This window comes from Oncorhynchus mykiss, chromosome 4 (genome assembly GCF_013265735.2).
Source record: "Oncorhynchus mykiss isolate Arlee chromosome 4, USDA_OmykA_1.1, whole genome shotgun sequence".
In the NCBI taxonomy this organism is placed as follows: Eukaryota; Metazoa; Chordata; class Actinopteri; order Salmoniformes; family Salmonidae; genus Oncorhynchus; species Oncorhynchus mykiss.
Window position 1 is genome coordinate 35,622,501 of NC_048568.1, and position 21,475 is coordinate 35,643,975.

General features: G+C 46.8%; 1 protein-coding gene across 13 annotated transcripts in view; it reads left to right on the forward strand.

Annotated features, from left to right (window-relative positions):
• LOC110521090 (gephyrin) overlaps nucleotides 1-21,475 on the forward strand; it is a 161,606-nt gene that overhangs the window by 60,513 nt on the left and 79,618 nt on the right. For all 13 annotated transcript variants that reach the window (XM_036976166.1, XM_036976173.1, XM_036976172.1 and 10 more), the window contains exons 3-4: nucleotides 17,286-17,343; nucleotides 18,834-18,926. In XM_036976166.1, coding sequence (XP_036832061.1) covers nucleotides 17,286-17,343; nucleotides 18,834-18,926 — 151 coding nt within the window. The remainder of the gene's footprint in view (nucleotides 1-17,285; nucleotides 17,344-18,833; nucleotides 18,927-21,475) is intronic.

Consider the following 21,475-nt stretch of genomic DNA (forward strand, 5'->3'; position numbering starts at 1 on the left):
AAATTAGCACGCTAAGCTAGCTAATGCTAGACTGTGAAAGTTTTTTTGCTAGCCTGTGCTATCCTGTGCTAGCCTGTTTTAGCCAGTGTTAGCATTCACTGGCCTGTGCTAGCCTTAATTAATTAGCCCCTGCTTGCCATGCATGTGTTATAGTGGAAGTGATCTGCTGTGCATAGACTTGTCAAGTGATGGTATCCCAGGTTGAGGCAAATAATGTGTTGGAGGGAGATTAGATAGTTCAGAGAGAAGAGATATCATCTGACCCGTATTTATACTTCTGAGCCAAGGTGTGCCAAACTGAGCTGGCCTGGTTACGGATCTACCATAGTTGCTGGAGCCGTGCTGGAAAGGACAACGTGAAAGACAAATCCCAGCCAGCACAGTACAGATTATGTCTGCAGTATGGGGTATATAGAGAAGGGGAGAGTGGGGTAAGTTGAGCCACCCTTGTTTCTAGGAAACCATACATAAAACTTAGAATTTGACCAAATGTTTAAGAAGAGGTCATCATATCATGGAGTCCGAGAAGGAAGAATCCACATAGGAAAAGTGGTAAAAAAACAACACATTTTCACAAAGTCTAATTAATGAATTGTGTTAGAGGTTTTTTGATGCTTGTATCTAAACCAACGTAGATCATTTAAAGATTGTTATATACATCAGTTGGGGTCTCTATAAGCTTCAACATGAGGTCCTAAACCTAGCATGAACGTGCATCCTTGTAGCTGTGTGGGCTAATATAGTCAAAATGTTTACCCTGCGGTAAGGTGAGCCAATGGCCATGGGGTAAGGTGAGCCAATGGCCATGGGGTAAGGTGAGCTAATGGCCATGGGGTAAGGTGAGCCAATGGCCATGGGGTAAGGTGAGCTAATGGCCATGGGGTAAGGTGAGCCAATGGCCATGGGGTAAGGTGAGCCAATGGCCATGGGGTAAGGTGAGCCAATGGCCATGGGGTAAGGTGAGCCAATGGCCATGGGGTAAGGTGAGCCAATGGCCATGGGTTAAGGTGAGCCAATGGCCATGGGGTAAGGTGAGCCAATGGCCATGGGGTAAGGTGAGCCAATGGCCATGAGGTAAGGTGAGCTAATGGCCATGGGGTAAGGTGAGCCAATGGCCATGGGGTAAGGTGAGCCAATGGCCATGGGGTAAGGTGAGCTAATGGCCATGGGGTAAGGTGAGCCAATGGCCATGGGGTAAGGTGAGCCAATGGCCATGGGGTAAGGTGAGCTAATGGCCATGGGGTAAGGTGAGCCAATGGCCATGGGGTAAGGTGAGCCAATGGCCATGGGGTAAGGTGAGCCAATGGCCATGGGGTAAGGTGAGATAATGGCCATGGGGTAAGGTGAGCCAATGGCCATGGGGTAAGGTGAGCCAATGGCCATGGGGTAAGGTGAGCCAATGGCCATGGGTTAAGGTGAGCCAATGGCCATGGGGTAAGGTGAGCCAATGGCCATGGGGTAAGGTGAGCCAATGGCCATGAGGTAAGGTGAGCTAATGGCCATGGGGTAAGGTGAGCCAATGGCCATGGGGTAAGGTGAGCCAATGGCCATGGGGTAAGGTGAGCCAATGGCCATGAGGTAAGGTGAGCTAATGGCCATGGGGTAAGGTGAGCCAATGGCCATGGGGTAAGGTGAGCCAATGGCCATGGGGTAAGGTGAGCCAATGGCCATGGGGTAAGGTGAGCCAATGTACATGTTTTCTTCCAATGGGTAATGTATGCTGTTTGTTTCATTTAACCTTCATTTAACTGGGAAAGTCAGTTGAGAACAAATTCTTATTTACAATGAACCCGGACGACGCTGGCCACTCGGGAGCTAACTTTGTTAGGTGTTACACCTGTGTTTAAAAGTGTTAAAATTATCAAAAGACAAATGATTGTAATTGTGTTTGGGAAATAAAGACAGACGTGGTTGTAATTTAATTGCAAAGGTAGTGGTGATATTTCATTAAGAAAATACATTTATAGGCAGCTTAACTTCCTCTGTTTGGTGGATTTACCCCATACCTGGTTAAGTTGTGCCAAGAAACCCAAGAGACAAGTTATCTTTTCAAAACTGTTATGTTTACATGACTTCTGATTGTTTCCAGGGTTACACAACATCCTGAAATATACGTAGATATCTTTGTTATAAAGAATACTGTATTTCCCTTGACGGAGGGATGCTGAATGTCAAAAAAGTCTCAACTTAATCCACTCCCCTATGTGTCCTACATATGGTTGGATTGTCCTTTAGTGTATCTCTGTGTGTGTTAGTCTTGGTCTGTGTGGTGGGGGAGTGTGTGTATTTTAGCTAGTGTTCAATGTGTGAGTGTAGCCCCTTATAGGGCACTCAGAGCACTCAACACTGGCTGGTGGTCGGGGTTGTGTGTTTGCAAAGCGAGGAGAGTCACCTCAAACATTCCTCCTCTCACTTATGACATGTTGAAAGATATTCTCCTTGAGCGCTTCCCTATGCCACTACTATCACTGTCAGCCTCTACTGTCGTGTGTGTGTGTGTGTGTGTGTGTGTGTGTGTGTGTGTGTGTGTGTGTGTGTGTGTGTGATAGAGAGCCCTGAACAAAGGCCATGCATTATTAATGACATCACTACAGCAGATGGGCCTCATCATAGAGCAGAACCACAAAGACACCACTACAGCAGATGGGCCTCATCATAGAGCAGGACCACAAAGACACCACTACAGCAGATGGGCCTCATCATAGAGCAGGACCACAAAGACACCACTACAGCAGATGGGCCTCATCATAGAGCAGAACCACAAAGACACCACTACAGCAGATGGGCCTCATCATAGAGCAGGACCACAAAGACACCACTACAGCAGATGGGCCTCATCATAGAGCAGGACCACAAAGACACCACTACAGCAGATGGGCCTCATCATAGAGCAGGACCACAAAGACACCACTACAGCAGATGGGCCTCATCATAGAGCAGCCCACAAAGACATCACTACAGCAGATGGGCCTCATCATAGAGCAGGACCACAAAGACATCACTACAGCAGATGGGCCTCATCATAGAGCAGGACCACAAAGACACCACTACAGCAGATGGGCCTCATCATAGAGCAGGACCACAAAGACATCACTACAGCAGATGGGCCTCATCATAGAGCAGGACCACAAAGACACCACTACAGCAGATGGGCCTCATCATAGAGCCTCATCATAGAGCAGGACCACAACGACACCACTACAGCAGATGGGTCTCATCATAGAGCAGGACCACAACGACACCACTACAGCAGATGGGCCTCATCATAGAGCAGGCCCACAACGACACCACTACAGCAGATGGGCCTCATCATAGAGCAGGCCCACAACGACACCACTACAGCAGATGGGCCTCATCATAGAGCAGGCCCACAACTTTACAGACCTGAACATCTGGGTCTTAGATGTGTTTGTGGGCAGGGTTACGGGGTATTGGTTGGGGGGTTGTGTCTTTATCTGTTTTCTGGATCACAGGTACCTACAGTCCATCATCTAGGTACCTACAGTACATCATCTAGGTACCTACAGGCCATCATCTAGGTACCTATAGTACATCATCTAGGTCCCTACAGTACATCATCTAGGTACCTACAGTCCATCATCTAGGTACCTACAGTCCATCATCTAGGTACCTACAGTCCATCATCTAGGTACCTACAGTACATCATCTAGGTACCAACAGTACATCATCTAGGTACCTACAGGCCATCATCTAGGTACCTACCGTCCATCATCTAGGTACCTACAGGCCATCATCTAGGTACCTACAGGCCATCATCTAGGTACCTACAGTCCATCATCTAGGTACCTACAGGCCATCATCTAGGTACCTACAGTCCATCATCTAGGTACCTACAGGCCATCATCTAGGTACCTACAGGCCATCATCTAGGTACCTACAGTCCATCATCTAGGTACCTACAGGCCATCATCTAGGTACCTACAGGCCATCATCTAGGTACCTACAGGCCATCATCTAGGTACCTACAGTCCATCATCTAGGTACCTACAGACCATCGTCTAGGTACCTACAGTACATCATCTAGGTACCTACAGTACATCATCTAGGTACCAACAGTACATCATCTAGGTACCTACAGGCCATCATCTAGGTACCTACCGTACATCATCTAGGTACCTACAGTACATCATCTAGGTACCTACAGTCCATCATCTAGGTACCAACAGTCCATCTAGGTACCAACAGCACATCATCTAGGTACCTACAGGCCATCATCTAGGTACCTACAGGCCATCATCTAGGTACCTACAGGCCATCATCTAGGTACCTACAGGCCATCATCTAGGTACCTACAGTCCATCATCTAGGTACCTACAGACCATCGTCTAGGTACCTACAGTACATCATCTAGGTACCTACAGTACATCATCTAGGTACCAACAGTACATCACCTAGGTACCTACAGGCCATCATCTAGGTACCTACCGTACATCATCTAGGTACCTACAGTACATCATCTAGGTACCTACAGTCCATCATCCAGGTACCAACAGTCCATCTAGGTACCTACCGTACATCATCTAGGTACCTATAGTACATCATCTAGGTACCTACAGTCCATCATCTAGGTACCAACAGTCCATCTAGGTACCAACAGCACATCATCTAGGTACCTACAGTACATCATCTAGGTACCAACAGTACATCATCTAGGTACCAACAGTACATCATCTAGGTACCAACAGTACATCATCTAGGTACCTACAGTACATCATCTAGGCCTATGTCTTGCTCTTTCTCTCTTCTGTCGTTCTTTCTGTCGTTTTTTGTCTTGTTCATTTCATTCTGTCTCTATACCTCTCTGTCTCGTTCATTTCATTCTGTCTCTATTTCTCTCTCTGGCAGATTCTCCTATTCTCTCTCTCCTTTTTATGTTTTTTATCCTAACCTTTAACCATTTGCAATGAATGGCTATACTTTATTTTAACTCTATCCAAAACCAAACTTATCTTTGACATTTGACATTAAGAGCAATGTTTCTCATGACTCGGAGGGTGGCAAGTTCCCAGTGGTAGACACAGTATTATAATGTTTTATTACCCTTCCTAACACTTAACCCAACCATTCACAGTGTTATATTACCCTTCCTAACCCTTACCCCAACCATTCACAGTGTTATATTACCCTTCCTAACCCTTAACCCAACCATTCACAATGTTTATTACCCTTCCTAACCCTTAACCCAACCATTCACAATGTTTATTACCCTTCCTAACCCTTACCCCAACCATTCACAGTGTTATATTACCCTTCCTAACCCTTAACCCAACCATTCACAATGTTTATTACCCTTCCTAACCCTTACCCCAACCATTCACAGTGTTATATTACCCTTCCTAACCCTTAACCCAACCATTCACAATGTTTATTACCCTTCCTAACACTTAACCCAACCATTCACAATGTTTATTACCCTTCCTAACCCTTACCCCAACCATTCACAGTGTTATATTACCCTTCCTAACCCTTAACCCAACCATTCACAATGTTTATTACCCTTCCTAACACTTAACCCAACCATTCACAATTAATGCCTAAACTTAACGTTTTATCCCTATTCAAATTGTTAACCCTTAACTTCGAAATTATAAGTTGAGAGGAACTTCAGAATTTGACATTTGGAGAAACGTAGTTAAACGTCAGAATCTGAAGGCAAATTGGTAAACCATGAGAAGTCAGCTGTGCATCAATGTACACACTCTGCTCTAGAAAACACGTCCCCTACCACTGCTACACTTACATACTGTATACCAGTACGCAACAACACACGCACACGAACACACACATACTGTTGTCGTGTCTTTGGCTATGCCAGATTAATTGATATGACATGCTATTCTATTAAATAATTTATCCGTAATTAATATTACCTGATTGAGCTAATCATGTAAATGTAATTAACTAGAGAGTCGGGCACCACAAAATAATATTTATAGAGCTGTTATCTTCCGAATAAACTCTTAAAGACCTAGTAATGTTTTACATCCATAGCAGTCAACATTAATCTTCATCTTACTTCAGTCTCATCTGAAAGTTGTCAATTCTTGGTTACCTGCAAGAACTCTGGCTAACAATTTGAATCAGCAATACAAAATTGGGTTTAATCATTTATTTACTAAATACCTAACTAATCACACAGAATTACATATACACATCATTAAATCATAACTTGATTACAAATGACGTCATGAAGGAAAACGTCCCTAGCGGGCGCAACAGATATGACAGCTTGTTACACAAAGGAAAAGGGGCGGGGTTTGAGTGAAAGAGCGGGAAGACTGAGTAACAAAGGAAGAAGCTGTGCTATCGTAAATACAGTATCTTATGCATTCTAAATTACCGCCGATTTGGAAAAGGAAAATGCAAGAAATATTTACTCTGAGCTGCGCTTCAGTAGGTTGGTGGTAGGTGGAAGGCCGTTTTGCCAAACCGAGTCTATTGTCCTTTGAAGAATGTCTCTGGTGGTCAATTAGATACGTTGTAGTAACGTCGTTGTGTGGTAGATGGGATACTCTGTGTGTTCCTTCCTAACCTGCGTTTACAGCTGCGGTTGCCAACTCAACGGCTAGGAGGTATCACTTCTGTCGTGAATAAGAGTTTAAAGTTCATACCATTCGCAACCAAAGCTCATGCTGATGTTGGCTTCGTTCTGTAGTCATTATCTGAACCATTCTGACATTGGACCGTCATCCTACCTCATCGGAACAGGAAGTTCTATTGTCGTCAAGGCTTTATATAGGAAGGGAGAAGAGGGTGTGTTTGAAAAGTTTTATAGCCCATGTCCCTCCACAGAGGCGGGCCACTGAGTGAGCAGCCCTAACTTATGAAAACCCACATCTCACATTTTAGAAGCTAAAATCACATTTCATCCCATCACAAATAATTTCATATTCAAACATTTAAATTGAACAACAATTCCATGTGAATCCGATAACTCTGATGTGTAGACTTTCCACTGTAGAGTTTGTCATCTTATCATTGATAAGAATGTCTCAGAGGACAACCGATCTGACATCATATTCATTAAGTACCACCGCATATGTTCAATGGGTCAGATTACCAGAATATAGTTAATTTCCCCCCACCTACTGATGTTCCCAGAATCTCTATGTTAACCAAGGGGGTTTGCAAATGTAACCTCAGTAGGTTAGAGAGAGGAAAAAGGGGGGAAGAGGTATTTATGACTGTCATAAACCTATCCCCCCAGGCCAACGTCATGACCCTGTATACCAGTACGCAACAACACACACGCACATACACTTGTATGCAACAACACACATACACACACATACACATACCTCAGAGACAGGGCATCCCGAAACACTGCCACGAAGCAAACACACACTCACGATAAACCATGCGCGAGGCAACCAGAGGCTTCAGATAGAATGGGGTTGCCTAGGAAACAGATGGTGGGAAGGAACCCTAGTTATTTGTGTTCAGCATATTTTCATTTGGGCTGAAACAGGGAGACAGGGAAAAAAACGACAGAGAAGTGATTTGTCCTGACAGGTCCATCTCTTTCCCGGGGTGAAACACACTGTCTAAAAAGCCCCAGTACACACACACGTACACACCTCATCGCTGAGAGTAAATCCTCCACACTCCCGACCATTTAGAGTGTCTGTGTCTATGTGTAGAGCTTTTTCACTTTCAGCCTGCCGATGTTTCTCCTTTTTCTGCAATACCTGCGCTGGCCACCAGAGAGCGCCGTGGTACACCGCTCAAGAGCAGACTCTCCTTGTGTGAGATCTCCATAGTGGGCTGTGTTTAGGAATGCCTTTCAGGAGGGGACATTCAAAGCCATTCATTGCTCCCCTTCCCTCTCTGTTTCTGACTCTCTAGGCCTTCTCCTGGCTCCCTCCCCAAAGTACAAAATATTTTCACATGAACCTCCCGTTGTACCATAAAATAAATTGAACACCCTCCCCATCATATAATTAACTCAAAATAATGTTTACGACCGATAATAACTGTAGCGGCCCTGTATTTAAAAATGTGGATATTGACTTTGTCACTTCAGTATTCTTTTTGTGGCACAGTCGATGCCACGTAGGGCTACTGGTCAGAAGGTTGAGGGTTCGCCGACAAGCTCACTCTCCCTGCCTGTTTCATTGCACTACGATCAGAGCCGGCTGCACACAATTATCAACTAGAGGGCAATCTGATAATTATATAAAGTAATTTTACACACACCTCAATAATATTGTTTTTTTGTTTTCAACACGGTCGACACCACAATAAATAGACTATGTACATCTCTACAAACAGAAAATACATCTCTCCCGACCTTGCAGGTTTACCCAGTATCGAAGGATTGGATTGACCATCTCCGAATGTCATTAAACTTTTTGGTGTTTTGCGACAGATGTTTCTTCCCATTCATCAATTGGCCTCTGCACAGTTTGGATTGATTGATTGATTTTATTTTTTGTCAGTTAAAAATTCTACATATACACAAAGATGACCTGGATCGCACATTAATGTGGTGAATTTACTCCCATTGTAGTCCCCATGTTTTTATATAAATACATGTACAATTACATAGATACAGACACATCGCAGAGATGGAGACGGGAATATGCTCATCCTCCGCATTCGTATGAGGGGGGAGTTTAAGTACAATTCTTACAAACTTGTTTGGCTGGTAGCTTATTCTTTAGATGTTTGGGACTGCTGGTGAACAAGGATGTGCAGGATTAACCAAAGAGAGATGGACTAGCACACTTGTTAGAGTCTTTAGGGTGTCTATAACTAGGTTTCCATCCAATTGGCGACACATTTTCATGTGAATATTCTAAAATCTTAATTAAAAACAATATGCCATTTCAGAGTTTGCTTGAGGAAAATGTGACGCTGGACAACATGACAGGAACATGGACATCATATGTATTCAGATCCAACTTGAGGGCATCCAGGACCATCAGTAAACCAGGGATATTGGCCAAATGAGACACATTTACGTGTCCTTAAAAACAGCCCGTGTTGGGCTACTATCCTTAAACAATAATTATCCACCTCACGGTTCAGCTGTCAGAGATTTGAGCACTAAATGAATCAGGGTATTGCATGCAAAGGCCTGTAGGCTTATGGGTCCTCTATGATATATTTGAGTAACTATATATACAGTGTATATATAGCCTATATACTGGAAGAGAAGTTTAGGCCTTACCCCAGAGAGACAGAGCTATACTGGTGACATGCTATGACCCCAGAGAGACAGAGCTATGACCCCAGAGAGACAGAGTTATGCTGGTGACATGCTATGACCCCAGAGAGACAGAGCTATGACCCCAGAGAGACAGAGCTATGACCCCAGAGAGACAGAGTTATGCTGGTGACATGCTATGACCCCAGAGAGACAGAGTTATGCTGGTGACATGCTATGACCCCAGAGAGACAGAGTTATGCTGGTGGCATGCTATGACCCCAGAGAGACAGAGCTATGACCCCAGAGAGACAGAGCTATGCTGGTGACATGCTATGACCCCAGAGAGACAGAGCTATGCTGGTGACATGCTATGACCCCAGAGAGACAGAGCTATGACCCCAGAGAGACAGAGTTATGCTGGTGACATGCTATGACCCCAGAGAGACAGAGCTATGACCCCAGAGAGACAGAGCTATGACCCCAGAGAGACAGAGTTATGCTGGTGACATGCTATGACCCCAGAGAGACAGAGCTATGACCCCAGAGAGACAGAGTTATGCTGGTGGCATGTTATGACCCCAGACAGACAGAGCTATGACCCCAGAGAGACAGAGTTATGCTGGTGGCATGCTATGACCCCAGAGAGACAGAGCTATGACCCCAGAGAGACAGAGCTATGACCCCAGAGAGACAGAGCTATGACCCCAGAGAGACAGAGCTATGCTGGTGACATGCTATGACCCCAGAGAGACAGAGCTATGCTGGTGACATGCTATGATCCCAGAGAGACAGAGCTATGACCCCAGAGAGACAGAGTTATGCTGGTGACATGCTATGACCCCAGAGAGACAGAGCTATGACCCCAGAGAGACAGAGCTATGACCCCAGAGAGACAGAGTTATGCTGGTGACATGCTATGACCCCAGAGAGACAGAGCTATGACCCCAGAGAGACAGAGTTATGCTGGTGGCATGCTATGACCCCAGAGAGACAGAGTTATGACCCCAGAGAGACAGAGCTATGACCCCAGAGAGACAGAGCTATGACCCCAGAGAGACAGAGCTATGACCCCAGAGAGACAGAGTTATGACCCCAGAGAGACAGAGCTATGACCCCAGAGAGACAGAGCTATGACCCCAGAGAGACAGAGCTATGACCCCAGAGAGACAGAGTTATGACCCCAGAGAGACAGAGCTATGACCCCAGAGAGACAGAGTTATGCTGGTGGCATGCTATGACCCCAGAGAGACAGAGTTATGACCCCAGAGAGACAGAGCTATGACCCCAGAGAGACAGAGTTATGCTGGTAGCATGCTACGACCCCAGAGAGACAGAGCTATGACCCCAGAGAGACAGAGTTATGCTGGTGGCATGCTATGACCCCAGAGAGACAGAGTTATGACCCCAGAGAGACAGAGTTATGCTGGTGACATGCTATGACCCCAGAGAGACAGAGCTATGACCCCAGAGAGACAGAGTTATGACCCCAGAGAGACAGAGCTACGACCCCAGAGAGACAGAGTTATGACCCCAGAGAGACAGAGCTATGACCCCAGAGAGACAGAGTTATGACCCCAGAGAGACAGAGCTATGACCCCAGAGAGACAGAGTTATGACCCCAGAGAGACAGAGTTATGCTGGTGACATTCTATGACCCCAGAGAGACAGAGTTATGCTGGTGACATGCTATGACCCCAGAGAGACAGAGTTATGACCCCAGAGAGACAGAGTTATGCTGGTGACATGCTATGACCCCAGAGAGACAGAGCTATGCTGGTGACATGCTATGACCCCAGAGAGACAGAGTTATGACCCCAGAGAGACAGAGTTATGCTGGTGGCATGCTATGACCCCAGAGAGACAGAGTTATGACCCCAGAGAGACAGAGCTATGACCCCAGAGAGACAGAGCTATGACCCCAGAGAGACAGAGTTATGACCCCAGAGAGACAGAGTTATGACCCCAGAGAGACAGAGCTATGACCCCAGAGAGACAGAGTTATGCTGGTGGCATGCTATGACCCCAGAGAGACAGAGCTATGACCCCAGAGAGACATAGTTATGACCCCAGAGAGACAGAGCTATGACCCCAGAGAGACAGAGTTATGACCCCAGAGAGACAGAGTTATGACCCCAGAGAGACAGAGTTATGACCCCAGAGAGACAGAGTTATGCTGGTGACATGCTATGACCCCAGAGACACAGAGTTATGACCCCAGAGAGACAGAGTTATGACCCCAGAGAGACAGAGCTATGACCCCAGAGAGACAGAGTTATGACCCCAGAGAGACAGAGTTATGCTGGTGACATTCTATGACCCCAGAGAGACAGAGTTATGCTGGTGACATGCTATGACCCCAGAGAGACAGAGTTATGACCCCAGAGAGACAGAGTTATGCTGGTGACATGCTATGACCCCAGAGAGACAGAGCTATGCTGGTGACATGCTATGACCCCAGAGAGACAGAGTTATGACCCCAGAGAGACAGAGTTATGCTGGTGGCATGCTATGACCCCAGAGAGACAGAGTTATGACCCCAGAGAGACAGAGTTATGACCCCAGAGAGACAGAGCTATGACCCCAGAGAGACAGAGCTATGACCCCAGAGAGACAGAGTTATGACCCCAGAGAGACAGAGTTATGACCCCAGAGAGACAGAGTTATGACCCCAGAGAGACAGAGCTATGACCCCAGAGAGACAGAGTTATGACCCCAGAGAGACAGAGCTATGACCCCAGAGAGACAGAGTTATGCTGGTGGCATGCTATGACCCCAGAGAGACAGAGCTATGACCCCAGAGAGACATAGTTATGACCCCAGAGAGACAGAGCTATGACCCCAGAGAGACAGAGTTATGACCCCAGAGAGACAGAGCTATGACCCCAGAGAGACAGAGTTATGACCCCAGAGAGACAGAGCTATGCTGGTGACATGCTATGACCCCAGAGAGACAGAGTTATGACCCCAGAGAGACAGAGTTATGACCCCAGAGAGACAGAGTTATGACCCCAGAGAGACAGAGTTATGCTGGTGACATGCTATGACCCCAGAGACACAGAGCTATGACCCCAGAGAGACAGAGCTATGACCCCAGAGAGACAGAGTTATGCTGGTGACATGCTATGACCCCAGGGAGACAGAGTTATGACCCCAGAGAGACAGAGTTATGCTGGTGACATGCTATGACCCCAGAGAGACAGAGTTATGCTGGTGACATGCTATGACCCCAGAGAGACAGAGTTATGCTGGTGACATGTTATGACCCCAGAGAGACAGAGCTATGACCCCAGAGAGACAGAGTTATGCTGGTGAAATGCTATGACCCCAGAGAGACAGAGCTATGACCCCAGAGAGACAGAGTTATGACCCCAGAGAGACAGAGCTATGACCCCAGAGAGACAGAGTTATGACCCCAGAGAGACAGAGCTATGACCCCAGAGAGACAGAGTTATGCTGGTGGCATGTTATGACCCCAGACAGACAGAGCTATGACCCCAGAGAGACAGAGTTATGCTGGTGGCATGCTATGACCCCAGAGAGACAGAGTTATGACCCCAGAGAGACAGAGCTATGACCCCAGAGAGACAGAGCTATGACCCCAGAGAGACAGAGCTATGACCCCAGAGAGACAGAGCTATGCTGGTGACATGCTATGACCCCAGAGAGACAGAGCTATGCTGGTGACATGCTATGATCCCAGAGAGACAGAGCTATGACCCCAGAGAGACAGAGTTATGCTGGTGACATGCTATGACCCCAGAGAGACAGAGCTATGACCCCAGAGAGACAGAGCTATGACCCCAGAGAGACAGAGTTATGCTGGTGACATGCTATGACCCCAGAGAGACAGAGCTATGACCCCAGAGAGACAGAGTTATGCTGGTGGCATGCTATGACCCCAGAGAGACAGAGTTATGACCCCAGAGAGACAGAGCTATGACCCCAGAGAGACAGAGCTATGACCCCAGAGAGACAGAGCTATGACCCCAGAGAGACAGAGTTATGACCCCAGAGAGACAGAGCTATGACCCCAGAGAGACAGAGCTATGACCCCAGAGAGACAGAGCTATGACCCCAGAGAGACCGAGTTATGACCCCAGAGAGACAGAGTTATGCTGGTGGCATGCTATGACCCCAGACAGACAGAGCTATGACCCCAGAGAGACAGAGAGCATGCTGGTGGCATGCTATGACCCCAGAGAGACAGAGTTATGACCCCAGAGAGACAGAGCTATGACCCCAGAGAGACAGAGTTATGCTGGTAGCATGCTACGACCCCAGAGAGACAGAGCTATGACCCCAGAGAGACAGAGTTATGCTGGTGGCATGCTATGACCCCAGAGAGACAGAGTTATGACCCCAGAGAGACAGAGTTATGACCCCAGAGAGACAGAGTTATGCTTGTGACATGCTATGACCCCAGAGAGACAGAGCTATGACCCAAGAGAGACAGAGTTATGACCCCAGAGAGACAGAGCTACGACCCCAGAGAGACAGAGTTATGACCCCAGAGAGACAGAGCTATGACCCCAGAGAGACAGAGTTATGACCCCAGAGAGACAGAGCTATGACCCCAGAGAGACAGAGTTATGACCCCAGAGAGACAGAGTTATGCTGGTGACATTCTATGACCCCAGAGAGACAGAGTTATGCTGGTGACATGCTATGACCCCAGAGAGACAGAGTTATGACCCCAGAGAGACAGAGTTATGCTGGTGACATGCTATGACCCCAGAGAGACAGAGCTATGCTGGTGACATGCTATGACCCCAGAGAGACAGAGTTATGACCCCAGAGAGACAGAGTTATGCTGGTGGCATGCTATGACCCCAGAGAGACAGAGTTATGACCCCAGAGAGACAGAGCTATGACCCCAGAGAGACAGAGCTATGACCCCAGAGAGACAGAGTTATGACCCCAGAGAGACAGAGTTATGACCCCAGAGAGACAGAGCTATGACCCCAGAGAGACAGAGTTATGCTGGTGGCATGCTATGACCCCAGAGAGACAGAGCTATGACCCCAGAGAGACATAGTTATGACCCCAGAGAGACAGAGCTATGACCCCAGAGAGACAGAGTTATGACCCCAGAGAGACAGAGCTATGACCCCAGAGAGACAGAGTTATGACCCCAGAGAGACAGAGCTATGCTGGTGACATGCTATGACCCCAGAGAGACAGAGTTATGACCCCAGAGAGACAGAGTTATGACCCCAGAGAGACAGAGTTATGACCCCAGAGAGACAGAGTTATGCTGGTGACATGCTATGACCCCAGAGACACAGAGTTATGACCCCAGAGAGACAGAGTTATGACCCCAGAGAGACAGAGCTATGACCCCAGAGAGACAGAGTTATGACCCCAGAGAGACAGAGTTATGCTGGTGACATTCTATGACCCCAGAGAGACAGAGTTATGCTGGTGACATGCTATGACCCCAGAGAGACAGAGTTATGACCCCAGAGAGACAGAGTTATGCTGGTGACATGCTATGACCCCAGAGAGACAGAGCTATGCTGGTGACATGCTATGAGCCCAGAGAGACAGAGTTATGACCCCAGAGAGACAGAGTTATGCTGGTGGCATGCTATGACCCCAGAGAGACAGAGTTATGACCCCAGAGAGACAGAGTTATGACCCCAGAGAGACAGAGCTATGACCCCAGAGAGACAGAGCTATGACCCCAGAGAGACAGAGTTATGACCCCAGAGAGACAGAGTTATGACCCCAGAGAGACAGAGTTATGACCCCAGAGAGACAGAGTTATGCTGGTGACATGCTATGACCCCAGAGACACAGAGCTATGACCCCAGAGAGACAGAGTTATGACCCCAGAGAGACAGAGCTATGCTGGTGACATGCTATGACCCCAGAGAGACAGAGTTATGACCCCAGAGAGACAGAGTTATGACCCCAGAGAGACAGAGTTATGCTGGTGACATGCTATGACCCCAGGGAGACAGAGTTATGACCCCAGAGAGACAGAGTTATGCTGGTGACATGCTATGACCCCAGAGAGACAGAGTTATGCTGGTGACATGCTATGACCCCAGAGAGACAGAGCTATGACCCCAGAGAGACAGAGTTATGCTGGTGACATGCTATGACCCCAGAGAGACAGAGTTATGCTGGTGACATGCTATGACCCCAGAGAGACAGAGTTATGCTGGTGACATGTTATGACCCCAGAGAGACAGAGCTATGACCCCAGAGAGACAGAGTTATGCTGGTGAAATGCTATGACCCCAGAGAGACAGAGTTATGACCCCAGAGAGACAGAGCTATGACCCCAGAGAGACAGAGTTATGACCCCAGAGAGACAGAGCTATGCTGGTGACATGCTATGACCCCAGAGAGACAGAGTTATGACCCCAGAGAGACAGAGTTATGACCCCAGAGAGACAGAGTTATGACCCCAGAGAGACAGAGTTATGCTGGTGACATGCTATGACCCCAGAGACACAGAGTTATGACCCCAGAGAGACAGAGCTATGACCCCAGAGAGACAGAGTTATGCTGGTGACATGCTATGACCCCAGGGAGACAGAGTTATGACCCCAGAGAGACAGAGTTATGCTGGTGACATGCTATGACCCCAGAGAGACAGAGTTATGACCCCAGAGAGACAGAGTTATGCTGGTGACATGCTATGACCCCAGAGAGACAGAGTTATGCTGGTGACATGCTATGACCCCAGAGAGACAGAGCTATGACCCCAGAGAGACAGAGTTATGCTGGTGACATGCTATGACCCCAGAGAGACAGAGTTATGCTGGTGACATGCTATGACCCCAGAGAGACAGAGTTATGCTGGTGACATGTTATGACCCCAGAGAGACAGAGCTATGACCCCAGAGAGACAGAGTTATGCTGGTGAAATGCTATGACCCCAGAGAGACAGAGTTATGACCCCAGAGAGACAGAGTTATGACCCCAGAGAGACAGAGCTATGCTGGTGACATGCTATGACCCCAGAGAGACAGAGTTATGACCCCAGAGAGACAGAGTTATGACCCCAGAGAGACAGAGTTATGACCCCAGAGAGACAGAGTTATGCTGGTGACATGCTATGACCCCAGAGAGACAGAGTTATGACCCCAGAGAGACAGAGTTATGCTGGTGACATGCTATGACCCCAGAGAGACAGAGTTATGCTGGTGACATGCTATGACCCCAGAGAGACAGAGCTATGACCCCAGAGAGACAGAGTTATGCTGGTGACATGCTATGACCCCAGAGAGACAGAGTTATGCTGGTGACATGCTATGACCCCAGAGAGACAGAGTTATGCTGGTGACATGTTATGACCCCAGAGAGACAGAGCTATGACCCCAGAGAGACAGAGTTATGCTGGTGAAATGCTATGACCCCAGAGAGACAGAGTTATGCTGGTGACATGCTATGACCCCAGAGAGACAGAGCTATGCTGGTGACATGCTATGACCCCGACATTGATTCTTTATGTCGTACTGCCTCTTATATACAGATACTCTGTAGATGTATCAAAGGAGGCTAATTGGTTAATTTTCTATCAGAGTATTTTGTATAGTTAAGTTAAGGATTATGTTGCTAGATTATAGAAGTAACTCTGGTAGGACTGAAACAGTCTTCCTCACCTCAAATTCAACTGTTGGAGTCAGTTGGATCACTGTGGTGCACTGCCTTCATATTGTAGGCCTGCAGTAGCTAAAGCTTAATAACAGCCCCTACCAAACCTTCACAAACATTTAAAAACTTTATTAGGGTAATTCCAAAAGTAATTTAAGACATTTGTTTATAGGGAAAATATGAGCAGAAGAGCAAGTTTAAACCAGGGAAAAAAATGCACCAACCTCCCCTGTGACCCCCCCCAAAAAAACCACACAACCCTCCCCAAAGCAACCATCCCTATTTTGAACCACATTTTGATCTGTTCTCTCTCTCAGGCCTGCTTGGGGGAAATAACAGCAGTTGGATTTGTTTGGTTGTGTATCTGGAGGCTTGAGCCTAGTGACTGTTCTGATCTGTTTATACTGTTGTTACAGTACTATACAGTACAGTTAGTAACACACTTTAGGTTTCTAGTTTCACATCTGAATTGTGAGGGACCTGATGTTCTGTGTTTCTCTCTCAGGCTTGGGGGCTCTATTTCAGCCTATAAGATCGTACCAGATGAAATTGACCAGATCAAGGTAAGATGAATCTTGAATTTCTACCTCTTTGTCTGTCAACAGACCTGGGTTCAGGTCTGTTGTGCCAGACAACCTCAATGAAACAAGGCTTAAGTATTTTAAATAATTTATGACCCCATTTTTATTCATGTTTTTCCGTTTATTTAACTAGGCAAGTCAGTTAAGAACAAATTCTTATTTTCAATGACTGCCTAGGAACGGTGGGTTAACTGCCTTGTTCATGGGCAGAACGACACATTTTTAACTTGTCAGCTCGGGGATTTGATCTTGCAACCTTTCGGTTACTGGCCCAACGTTCTAACCACTAGGCTACCTGCCTACTTATTAGATATTACTGCACTGCTGGAGCTAGGAACACAAGCATTTCGCTATTCCCGCAATAACATCTGCTAAATATGTGTATGTGACCAATAAAATGAGGGGTGCTGGTCTAGGATCATGTTGCCCCATGTCCATGTAATCTTAATTGTTATAATCTGAAAGGAAAAACGAATCCTAGATCAGTCATCCTACTGTGAGACAAATTATTATGCTTAGTTAAAATCACCACCCCTATGACCCTCGTAGTTAGAATCATCACCCTCTTAGTTAGAATCACAACCCCTATGACCCTCGTAGTTAGAATCATCACCCTCTTAGTTAGAATCACAACCCCTATGACCCTCTTAGTTAGAATCACCACCCCTTTGACCCTCTTAGTTAGAATCACCACCCACCAGACCCTCTTAGTTAGAATCACCACCCTATGACCCTCTTAGTTAGAATATTCACCTTATGATCCTCTTAGTTAGAATCACCACCCCTATGACCCTCTTAGTTAGAACCATCACCCCTATGACCCTCTTAGTTAGAATCATCACCCCTATGACCCTCTTAGTTAGAATCATCACCCTATGACCCTCTTAGTTAGAATCATCACCCCTATGACCCTCTTAGTTAGAATCATCACCCCTATGACCCTCTTAGTTAGAATCATCACCCCTATGACCCTCTGAGTTAGAACCACCACCCCTATGACCCTCTTAGTTAGAATCATCACCCTATGACCCTCTTAGTTAGAATCATCACCCACCAGACCCTCTTAGTTAGAACCATCACCCCTATGACCCTCTTAGTTAGAATCACCACCCCTATGACCCTCTTAGTTAGAACCACCACCCACCAGACCCTCTTAGTTAGAATCATCACCCTCTTAGTTAGAATCATCACCCACCAGACCCTCTTAGTTAGAATCATCACCCCTATGACCCTCTTAGTTAGAATCATCACCCACCAGACCCTCTTAGTTAGAATCATCACCCCTATGACCCTCTTAGTTAGAATCATCACCCTATGATCCTCTTAGTTAGAATCATCACCCCTATTACCCTCTTAGCAGTGACCTACTGTATGTCACATCCTCTCCATTCATGCCAATGAGACTCATGTCACATGATGAAAGGAGGAGCCTATCAGATCCTGTGTCTCAGTCTGTCTGTCTGTCTCATCAGGAGACTCTAGTGGACTGGTGTGATGAGAAAGAACTCAATCTCATCTTGACAACCGGGGGGACAGGCTTTGCTCCCCGCGATGTCACACCTGAGGTAAGTGTGTGTGTGTGTGTGTGTGTGTGTGTGTGTGTGTGTGTGTGTGTGCGCACACCTCAGAGATGGCTGGTGGGAGGAGCTATAGGAGGACAGGCTCATTGTAATAGCTGGAATGTAATTAATGGAACGATATCAAACATATGGAAACCACACGTTTGACTCTGATCCATTAACTCCATTCCAGTGAGCCTGTCCTCCCTCCCATAATTCCTCTCACCAGCCTCCTCAGGTGAACCTGTCTGTATGTCAAGGCGGCTGTATTTATTACTATTACCCTATACATTTTAGCCTGCTGTGTTAACCAGTCACAGGCTTTGTTTCCTCTGTGTCTACTGCCTCTAATCTGCACCAGCTCCCCTTGTTTCAAATGAAACTAACTTGCAGATCCAAAATGTATGTCACACTGAAACTGAGCCCCATTTAGACTCAGAGCCACCAGAGCCAGTCCTGTCTGTGTTGGTGCCTCCATAGATGATTAACACATACACACATCCGGCAGAGAGAGCATGTGCCACTGGAGTCCCTTCATACATTACTACTGGAGTCCCTTTATACATTACCACTGGAGTCCCTTTATACATTACCACTGGAGTCCCTTTATACATTACTACTGGAGTCCCTTATACATTAATACTGGAGTCCCTTCATACATTACCGCTGGAGTCCCTTCATACATTACCACTGGAGTCCCTTCATACATTACCACTGCAGTCCATTCATACATTACCACTGGAGTCCCTTCATGCATTACCACTGGAGTCCCTTCATGCATTACCACTGGAGTCCCTTCATACATTACCACTGGAGTCCCTTCATACATTACCACTGGAGTCCCTTATACATTACTACTGGAGTCCCTTCATACATTACCACTGGAGTCCCTTCATACATTACCACTGGAGTCCCTTCATACATTACCACTGGAGTCCCTTCATACATTACCACTGGAGTCCCTTCATACATTACCACTGGAGTCCCTTATACATTACTACTGGAGTCCCTTCATACATTACCACTGGAGTCACTTTATACATTACTACTGGAGTCCCTTATACATTACTACTGGAGTCCCTTTATACATTACCACTGGAGTCCCTTCATACATTACTGCTGGAGTCCCTTTATACATTACTACTGGAGTCCCTTTATACATTTCCACTGGAGTCCCTTCATACATTACCGCTGGAGTCCCTTCATACATTACCACTGGAGTCCCTTCATACATTACCACTGAGTCCCTTTATACATTACCACTGGAGTCCCTTCATACATTACCGCTGGAGTCCCTTCATACATTACCGCTGGAGTCCCTTCATACATTACCGCTGGAGTCCCTTCATACATTACCACTGGAGTCCATTTATACATTACTACTGGAGTCCCTTCATACATTACCGCTGGAGTCCCTTCATACATTACCGCTGGAGTCCCTTTATACATTACCACTGGAGTCCCCTATACATTACCACTGGAGTCCCTTATACATTACCACTGGAGTCCCTTATACATTACCACTGGAGTCCCTTCACACATTACCACTGGAGTCCCTTATACATTACCACTGGAGTCCCTTCATACATTACCACTGGAGTCCCTTTATATATTACCACTGGAGTCCCCTATACATTACCACTGGAGTCCCTTATACATTACCACTGGAGTCCCTTATACATTACCACTGGAGTCCCTTCACACATTACCACTGGAGTCCCTTATACATTACCACTGGAGTCCCTTCATACATTACCACTGGAGTCCCTTCATACATTACCACTGGGACACTTGTGGGTGGGTTGGAGAAACACAGTACTTAGTAATATGTTATACGATAGCAGTGTGTGTGTGTGGGTGTGTGTGTGTGTGTGGGGGGGGGGGGGGTTACCCTGTGTCCTGTCTAATGACGAAGGCTCTATTTACACACATCTTCTCTAGTGATGATCCCACTCACTGTAGGTGTCAGGGGATTCTCTCTCTCCCTCTTTCACCCTCTTTCCCTGACCACCCCATTTATCCCGCTTCCTTTCTCCCAATAACTCTCTCCCCCTCTCCCCGTACACCCTCCTCTTACCCCCCCCCCCCCCTCTCTCATACCCTCCCTGACTCCCCTTCCCCCATTCTCCCCCTCTCCCTCGTACACCCTCCTCTACCCCCCTCTCTCATCCACCCTCCCTGACTCCCCTTCCCCCATTCTCCCCTCTCCCTCATACTCTCCTCTCTTTCTCCTCTCTTCTCCTCTCTTCTTTCTCCTCTCTTCTCTTTCTCCTTCTCCTCTCTTTCTCCTTCTCTTCTCTTTCTCCTCTCTTCTCTTTCTCCTCTCTTCTCTTCCTCCTCTCGTTCTCCTCTCTTCTCTTTCTCCTCTCCTCTATTCAAAGGGTTATCCTCTCTTCTCTTTCTCCTCTCCTCTCTTCTCTTTCTCCTCTCCTCTCTTCACAGTGTTCTCCTCTCTTCTCTTTCTCCTCTCTTCTTTCTCCTCTCTTCACAGGGTTCTCCTCTCTTCTCTTTCTCCTCTCCTCTCTTCACAGGGTTCTCCTCTCTTCTCTTTCTCC